General features: G+C 39.5%; 1 protein-coding gene across 3 annotated transcripts; it reads left to right on the top strand.

Annotated features, from left to right (window-relative positions):
• The first annotated feature begins 180 nt into the window (after nt 1-180).
• gpx4a (glutathione peroxidase 4a) lies at nt 181-8723 on the top strand. Of its 3 annotated transcripts, none has more exons than XM_031574763.2 (7): nt 181-256; nt 5540-5634; nt 5754-5898; nt 6938-7089; nt 7752-7776; nt 7967-8026; nt 8377-8723. In XM_031574763.2, exons 1-7 carry the CDS (start codon nt 230-232, stop codon nt 8407-8409), a joined length of 537 nt encoding a protein of 178 aa, XP_031430623.1. In that variant the 5' UTR covers nt 181-229; the 3' UTR covers nt 8410-8723. The 3 variants fall into 3 exon arrangements, with proteins under 3 accessions (XP_031430623.1, XP_031430624.1, XP_031430622.1); XM_031574764.2 differs by lacking the exon at nt 181-256 and adding an exon at nt 3685-3784; XM_031574762.2 differs by lacking the exon at nt 181-256 and adding an exon at nt 5064-5338.
• The last annotated feature ends 101 nt before the right edge of the window (nt 8724-8824 follow it).

The following is an 8824-nucleotide window of genomic DNA, read 5'->3' as shown; positions in this document are numbered from 1 at the left end:
GGTCTCATTATGTGGCTCGTTTTATGCCATATGTTCCCATCACTAAAGTGGAAAAACAGAAGTGAAGATCATGGCGGAAGATGGCTGAGCATTATTCAAAACTATGTGTTGTTGAAAGTGAACCATTGGAACTACCACGTTAATACTTCCTCCTTATTATATAACCTGCTCAGTCATTATTCCAGCAGAAGTGTGAACACACCCGTGACTGGTTGAAACAACAGAAACGATGGCTTTATGGAAAAAGGCCAAGAAGGTATGACGATAAATGTGTGAATGTAACATTTGAATCTGGTCCTGATACACTAGTACAGCTGGGGTAAGAAAGTGTGTGCTACTAATGATTGGTGACTTGTTCTATCTCCATGGTGTGGTCTGTCTCTGGATGTGTTTTAACACAGCTCTACTCTTAGGGAGGTGTGAGAAGTAGTCTCGTTGTAGTGCACGAGTAGCATAGGCCTACAGACGAAATGTTATGTTCATAGGATAACCAAAATTCTACAGTAGCCCAAGACAGAACTGAGGCTGTTTTTTGTAATATCAGTGAAATCACGGTCATCATTAGTAGACTAAATCGATTATAATTTATATTAGTCGGAGGCCTATTTGCTTAGGCTATATATTTACCAAATCTCTAACTTAAGACTGAGTGCGCGTGGTCGCGGTGTGTTTGACTCACAAATAAGCAAGATAGAAACTATATGAATGTAAAAAACGTAGCGATACTGTTCTATTTATGTGATTGGCTAAATCATCCATAGCACAGCAGTATTCTATCTAAAATAACATATTTTTTAAAGGAACAACCATATCTTGTAAAATATTGGTGTTGTGGGAGGGTTTCACGATTTTAACTGTATGTTACTTTTGTCCCGCATGCGTGGTACATTCCTCCCGACTAGTAGGTGCTCATTAGCGAAGGTGATTGTGATGTTAAACGATACTTCGCAGTTTATTTTTCTGTAACTAACGTGCTACTACCTGGCCTACTTATGTGAACGTTATGTGAACGTTCTCAACTCAGAAGTGGGACGGTCCGACATGGGAACTTTGCCAATCCCCCAACTGTCGGAACGCACGATCATTTCAAGCAGACAGGCGAGATCGGAACTGAAACGCTTTACCTCTCCAGCGCCATCCAAAACACTCTTGCACTCATCAACTCTTCTTCTCTGATCTCGTTCGAAAGCCTGCTTTCCCCCCTACTCCAAACAAGGCAGCATGGGAAATATTGTCAATACTAACACTATTTAGAAACCGGGTCTAATTTCAGTCCTACACTATAGCATGACGTGATTGGTGAGTACTTGATATATATGAAAATGTATGTACCTGCTCGATTACTCGAATATACCCAGGCTACTCTGTGCAGACGCTAGCGAGAAGATTGCGGTTGTATATTAGTTTGTTTGCCTTTGTCATTAACAATCCCCCGTAGGATGATGACTATTGGGTGGTTCTGTTTGTCTACAAATTTGTTGGCTGTGTTGGGTGAACTTCAGTGCCCAGTCAATGCAAATCTGATATCTGTTTTCTGTTTATCTTTCATATCATCATCTGTTTATCTTTCAGCTTTCAGTTACACTTCTGCACTCTTTCTTTCTTTTTATTTCATTTTGTTATATTTCTTATGTAAAGTAGTATTTATTTATTGTTACACCAGGTTCTATTGCTCGTAGCTTGAATATTATCTCCCTTGTACGTCGCTTTGGACAAAAGCGTCTGCTAAATGACTAAATGTAAATGTAAATGTTTCATAGTGGTGGAAGTTCTGCGTGGCTCAGTATACTTTCATTTCCCTGTGGAGGTCAGCAGCAAGACCAAAGAGGTGGTCTCCCATATATTTCAGGCCCTACCGATCTTTTGTTTTATCTTTCAATAGACCAAGGTTATTTACTGAAACAACACGAAATGGGAAAGATCTCTAGGTTTCCAAAAAATGTAAGGAACTATACTTTGTGATTGTGTCGGCTGTACACTAAACAGGTGTGGAGCAGTAACCCTTTATGAGCGCATGTGTGAAGCAGTAAACCTTTATGAGCGCATGTGTACATACAGGACAGGTATATATCATCAGGAACTAAAATAATAGCAAGAAGCAATCACCAGGCTCCAAGCACAATACGCAAACCACCCCAAGTAGTGAAAGATTGAATCATTTTGTAAATGTAAATTGGGTAAATCGTTTTTACATGCTATTTTTAACGCGCCTCAACATCCCATTAAGATTGGCCATTCACATGTACAAGCATCAGCTGCTGAATTTTGATTGGCCATAGGCCAAATTTCCAAATTGTGGCTTAAGCGGTTCCTGAGATATTGAAATGTCTCAGTTGCCGCGCCCCCTATGGACAAAACTCATGACATTTGTGTCCACAAAATGTGGTAGCAATGCAGCGTGTCAAATTTTGAGAGCTTTGAACCTTTACATCACAAGATATTGCCCAGTGATTTTTGCATTGAACACTGGTGGCGCAGCTCCACAAGTTGTAATGAGCTAGGGCCATGCACCCTCTAGAGGCCAACTAGGGTCCATGCACTCTCTAGAGGCCAACTTGCCATAAAAAAGTCGTAATTTATGACCAAGCGATTGTTGAGCTATTGCCCAAAAAGTGCTTTGATCCTACCCCATTTCATAGGGCACTGGCGCAAAGGGACACGCCAACCTAGGGACCCAAATCTTATGTACTGTATCAGTCATGTGGGCTGAATCACATAGTTTCATGTGGATTGGTGAAGTTTAACCCTTAAGAGGCCCAGGCCTGTTTGACTTTTTTAGGAAGTCTTGCATGCCTTGATGTTTTTGTATATTTCCCCTAACTAAAAGTATTGATGCACAAGTGCCATATATGATTATATTCTAGAAGACGTCAGCAATAATAACATGAGAGTGAAAGGAATGATGATTTAAATCAAGTGTAAACACACCCATACAAAAACCTTCATTCAGAGGTGCTCAGAATTTGTACAAAAAAACATTGTAAAGTTTTCGGACAGAGTCTTTTGAACTCTGAACCTTGTAAACATAGGTGTTAGCCATACATATGTGATGTTAGCATTCAGAAAGTGTGTGTTGTTTCACTACTACATATTTATAATTTCACAGTGAAATTAACCCTAACCTGTTCCTCTCCAAAATAGTGTCCCTATTCAATGCATATTGATGAGTTAGGTGTAAACAACCTGGGACACCTCGGTCAAAGACAATGGCCATTACGTAATGGCCCTGGAATGTCTTTGTGGCCCTCTACCCCCTACAGGTTTTCTTGACACATCATGACCCAATAGTGATCACTGAGTTACCAAGCCCTTATCATATGAATAGTTCGTAGGAGCTGAAACCTCACCCAGAGACTGAAATGTGCAAGGGATTAGTTATATTCTCCTTACAAACTGATTATTTATATTTTAGTTTCAAACTGTATATATTTTAAAAGTAAAGGGTTCAAGGTTGCTGTAGGTGTTCTTTGTATGTCTCTAGGACAAAAACTCGCGGAGCTTTAACAAGAATTGATATTGTTGACCAAAAAAAAACGTTACAAAATAAAAACTTTGACAAATAGGCCTACTATATGAGCGGCCTACAGAGCAATAGCGGTCATAATGATTATTAGCACAAATCCAGCTGAAATGGGTTCCTTAGCCTAACTCTAATCTCCTACCATTTATGCGATTTTGTGGGCGGTTAATCTCAATGAGGCCGTCAATAACACTGTAATTAAACAAGGATGTTTTAGAGTAAAAGCTGTTCTTCTGTGCCTTTGGATGGTTGCAAGGGGAGATGGTAAAGACTCTTCATGATCAGAACTATAGATGGCTTCATGATCAGTACTATTGATGGCTTCTTAACCTTTTCGGTTGTTCGTGTGTAGGCTGGTTGTTTTTGCTCTGTGTTTCTTGGTTGTGTTATCATGGCTGATTTGTCTAATTTGATTAACCTTATGTAATACTCAGTTTGATGACATTACAGTTTCACCTTGAAGAAAGATTTCAGTCAAGTGTTATCTGTCTGCAATCTACCTGGTCAATCAGTTTAATTGCACTTATAGTGCCCTAAGTTTCCAGAGGGATTTATATTCTCTAGAAATTTGCTTTTTCTTTGCTCTCTTCATTTTGTAAGTACCAACTTAAAAAACTGCTGGTCAATTGTCTTAAAAACTGTGTTTTTAAACAGTATATTAGACAGTATTTGTTACATTTTGTAGTCTTTTGTTCCACTGCTGTCTGCTTTTTGTATTCATTTTGTAATCATTTTAGTTTTTAACTGCTCTCCTCAAAGTTCATTGCCTTCATTATATTGTTAAATGTCCAGTCATTATTTACAAAATTATTGACAAAGTAATTATGATGACCTGAAACCCCCAATTTTAATTATTTTTGCTGAATAGTGTGTCTATGTCTGACATTAGTCTTGGATCTCTAACCAAATTAAATATTCATAATATTTAGAGGTCATACCCTTGACATTTGTTTCTTCAGTGGTGCTTTCCAACAGCATACATCTTTCAGGACTGTTTTACAGTTCTTGTACTTTTCCATTGAGCTATAAAACCTTTCATAACCTCATTTCTGGCAAGCGGTTGTGCTATGTTAAGCCCTTTTGTGTTTGTTCTTTGTTGAGGGATTATGAATCCTTACAAGCCCAGTTTGGTCCACATGCTGAAACAGAACTGATGTTAAAGAACCTGAACCTGTGCTGTAAGTGAAAGATGTTAAGTGTTCCACAGCTTTCGTTGGGGTATACAAGGTCTGTCAACCGTGTTTTGTGGTAACAATGATGTGCATCACAGTGGTCTGTTTACTTGAGATATGGACTTCATTATTAATCAGTCTGCTCAATCAGTGTTACACAGAATTTAGATCCCATTGCAGAGTCAATATTCTGTAATTTCCCACAGAGGTATATAACAGAGCCTCTGTGCCTCATCCCACGCTTGCATTGCAGACCAATAGTCTGTTCCGGTTGTGTAAGTCCACTACCTATGCCCTATGAACTTATTTGTTGTTCTTACACAACAAGTGATAACAGAAAACGGTGTAAAGGCCATTAAAGGAATGCTAATCGTCTTAGCTCTGGTTGTCAGCAAAAAGCAACCTATGAGATCACAACAGCGGAACTCTTTATTAATGATTAATGTAAACCTATAAATGAGGAGTCAGTCGAGACCGGTGCCAATAGGGTACTGAACACTCAGAGTGTGTGGAGCACAGCACGTTTCCAAAGTCAGAACCAGGATTACAACCCAGTTCGCTGCCTGCCTGTTCAGTAGTTTACTGACTGGCAGCCATGCGTCTCCTCGGGTCCTCAGTCATTCTCTCGCTCCTGCTGCAGACTATGGTAAGCCTGATTTTTCTGGGCAAAGATTTCAAAATGATCTGGTTGAGACATTAGTAGGTTTTTATTTATTTTACAGTTCTAGCTTCTGGAAATATTTGTGTTGGGGAAATCCTTCCTGAAAGTTGCAAGGGCATTTCAGGGAGTACTTACTGTAGAGCTGTAGAGTTTTGTGTGAGTCAGACTTCTCAAATTCTTTTTCAGTCTGCGCCGCTGGAGGACTGGCAGACGGCCAAGTCCATTTATGAGTTCTCTGCCACAGATATAGATGGCAACGAGGTGTCCCTCGAGAAGTACAGGTAAGACTCTTCCTAGTGGATAAAACATTCCGATGGTGGAAATACTTTTAAGAACTTTTGACTTTGAAATGTGGTGTCTATCTGTACTATCTAACTGTTCTAACCATTTTTGTTGCTAGGGGCGACGTTGTCATCATCACCAACGTTGCCTCTAAATGAGGCAAGACCCCCGTGAACTACTCTCAGTTTGCAGAGATGCACGCCAAGTATGCTGAGAGAGGTTTACACATCCTAGGCTTCCCTTCCAACCAGTTTGGAAAACAGGTATGAGGCTCTTCTGCACCCTGTTATCCATATCAAATGACAGATTACATATAGTATACCGTATCACAGTCAAATACAATAACAAAAAACTTCAGATGTATGATATAGTGCATATCACACCTTTGGTATATTACTCTTACTGTCAATAGTTCATACTTATGTTGTTTTGGAGACTGTAAAGAGCACTTTGCCATGCTCACAGTCCCCCCTCACTCGTGCATGTTAATGATTCTCCTAGATTTGTTCAATTAAAGGCATATTTACCTATTTAGTATCCAACCCAACTGATAATTAAATGAAAATCATTTGAATGACTCCCCTTTAATACAAAGACATTTTGTAGACGCACAAGTAAATCTATAATTTTTTTTCACTGAACTGCCGGTGTTTGGGCTCGGCCTCTTTTCTCCTGTTGTGTCGCCAGGCTCCGCTAAACCTGAATGAGCGACAGCCAATGAAGGTTTCAGCTGTGAATCCGTGTTTGCTAGTTAGTTCATCCGTGTTCGCTAGGTAGTTCATCCGTGTTTGCTAGGTAGTTGGTTTGTTTGCCAGTTAGTTAATCCGTGTTTGCTAGGTAGTTGGTTTGTTTGCCAGTTAGTTAATCCGTGTTTGCTAGTTAGTTGGTTTGTTTGCTAGTTAGTTGGTTTGTACGAAGTTTTGACATTTGTGAACGTGACCTCTTCACAGATTAGTGTAACAGTTGACACCTTCCAGGGGGAACTAGTTGCGGCACGCACATACCACTTTAGCAATGGTTTTATGAAATGACTTGGAATATTTTCCAGTATTTTCTTGGAAATAAATTGTAATCCCCAATCTTTCCACGTATCCCCTGCAAGCTTCTCAGGTACCCCTAGGAGTATGTGTACCCCTGGTTGGGTATGCTATATTGGGAGTATCTGTAAGAGTCTGACTTCACCATTGTATGTGTATGGGCCTGGAGTTGAAGTGAAACTATGACCATGTATGTGATGCATGTCCAGTGTGTGTCATTTCAAACTCTCTACTAAAATGCAATGTTTATTTTATCTTTTAATAGGAGCCGGGCACTGATGCTCAAATCAAGGAGTTTGCAAAATCATACAATGCCCACTTTGCCATGTTCAGTAAAATCGATGTGAATGGGGATAATGCCCACCCTCTGTGGAAGTGGCTGAAGGACCAGCCCAACGGCAAAGGATTCTTTGGAAAGTGAGTCCATTTCAAACAAGAATGAAATGCAGAGTCTAGCATAAGTCCAATGAGGACAGTGGGTTGTTCCCTTTAATACTGCAGCATCAAGTTGTTCCTAGTTTCACAAAGCCAGGGATCAACTGTGTAGGTATTTTTTCTAAATGGTCTAAAACTATTAATTTATGGTAAACTGAGTCTGAAATTATTATACCAACCCCTTTGGTGGCGCCGGTCGCAAAGGGTGCAATGATTTCAATATGAAAGTGTCATGTCACTGTTCTGGTGTCAAGACCACTTATAAGACTACGGGCATAATCCTGGCAGCAACAGATTGTGTCACCATCCACTAAAAAAAATGACAGTTTCCAGATCTAAACCCTCCTAGAGACAATGTGTGTACTGACATTTGCCTTTTCTTGAGATGCAACTAGATGAGTTAATTGTTTGGACCAAGGTTATTCTGATTATGAAGAATATCATTCCAGTGAGATTTGTCTGATAAATGCCTTGCACTGAGAAATGCAAACAATTTATGTGTACTTTTTTATCTGATCATACTAGACAAATGTAAAAAACACAACACAAACAATGAATAACAATTTGGTAAAAATGACATCTGGTGCAGTGACTGTATAAAGAGAACTATATAGTCATTGATCTGGTGTTCTTCTCCCCTCTAGTGGTATCAAGTGGAACTTCACCAAGGTATTGTATGATTAGAAACTTTCCTATTGTGTATGTCCACAGCATACACATAGATTATACTTAAAGTATCAGTTGGGTCTGCCTCAGACCGTTTCAATTGTATTCTCAATTTTAATCTGAGATGTTGTTTCACAGTGACTTATATAGGCATTACATATATTTATTTTACTTCATTTTACTTTATTTTTAGTTCCTTATTGACCGGCAGGGGAATGTTGTGAAGAGGTATTCACCACTGCAGGATCCAAGTGTAAGTCCAATGCAATAAGACTCTTTTTTGCTGTCTGTTGAAGGTTACCATTATCACTCCCACCAAAAAGCCCATCAAAATGTTGTTTATACACATTTTTCCTTCTGACTGAAATTTTTACAAATTAACTTAATTAAAACAAATGAAATTACAGGGTTTTTTTTTACTGCATATGGATTTAAGAGATGGACTACTTCAGATTAACATGAACAGCTAGAAATAATGGTATTTGTCTCTATTCTGACCTCCTGAGGCATCATGACCTCTCTGAAAAAGGTCACATGATTGTTTCTCAAATTTTCCCTTGAGGTTGAGTGAAACACTGATCCCTCTTGATCCCTCATTTTCAGGTGGTGGAGAAGGATCTCCCCAAGTACCTGTAACTCTTTCGGCCCTGCCCTCCCACTCACTCTCCAGCAATGAATCAGGAAGTGGAGGCTCTGCCCCAGACGAGTGACGGTCTGTCCCTAAACCCAGTCCCTGGACAGGTCAGACCTGATGCATTTGGCGTGCAACATTTCTGGGAGGAGCAACTATTCCTTGATTATCCACTGGAGAGACCCCAAATCCCTCGACACTCCAACCATCACAGATGGTTTCTGAGTACAAACGTAGACTAGGACTTCACTCATTTTAAGACATTTGTAATAATATAAATGATTAATGATAGTGAAAATAAAGGTATTTACAAGCTCAAGCTGGGGTGTCTGGTTTTAATAAGAACATAATATGAGACATAAAAATGATAATTGGCATGTTGTCAGTCAATCACACAAAACAAGAAGAGAACTCGGAGAG

The sequence above is a fragment of the Clupea harengus genome, chromosome 10 (assembly GCF_900700415.2).
Source record: "Clupea harengus chromosome 10, Ch_v2.0.2, whole genome shotgun sequence".
Lineage (NCBI taxonomy): Eukaryota > Metazoa > Chordata > Actinopteri > Clupeiformes > Clupeidae > Clupea > Clupea harengus.
The sequence above is the reverse complement of the archived record's forward strand: the minus strand, read 5'-3'. Positions and strand labels throughout refer to the sequence as shown.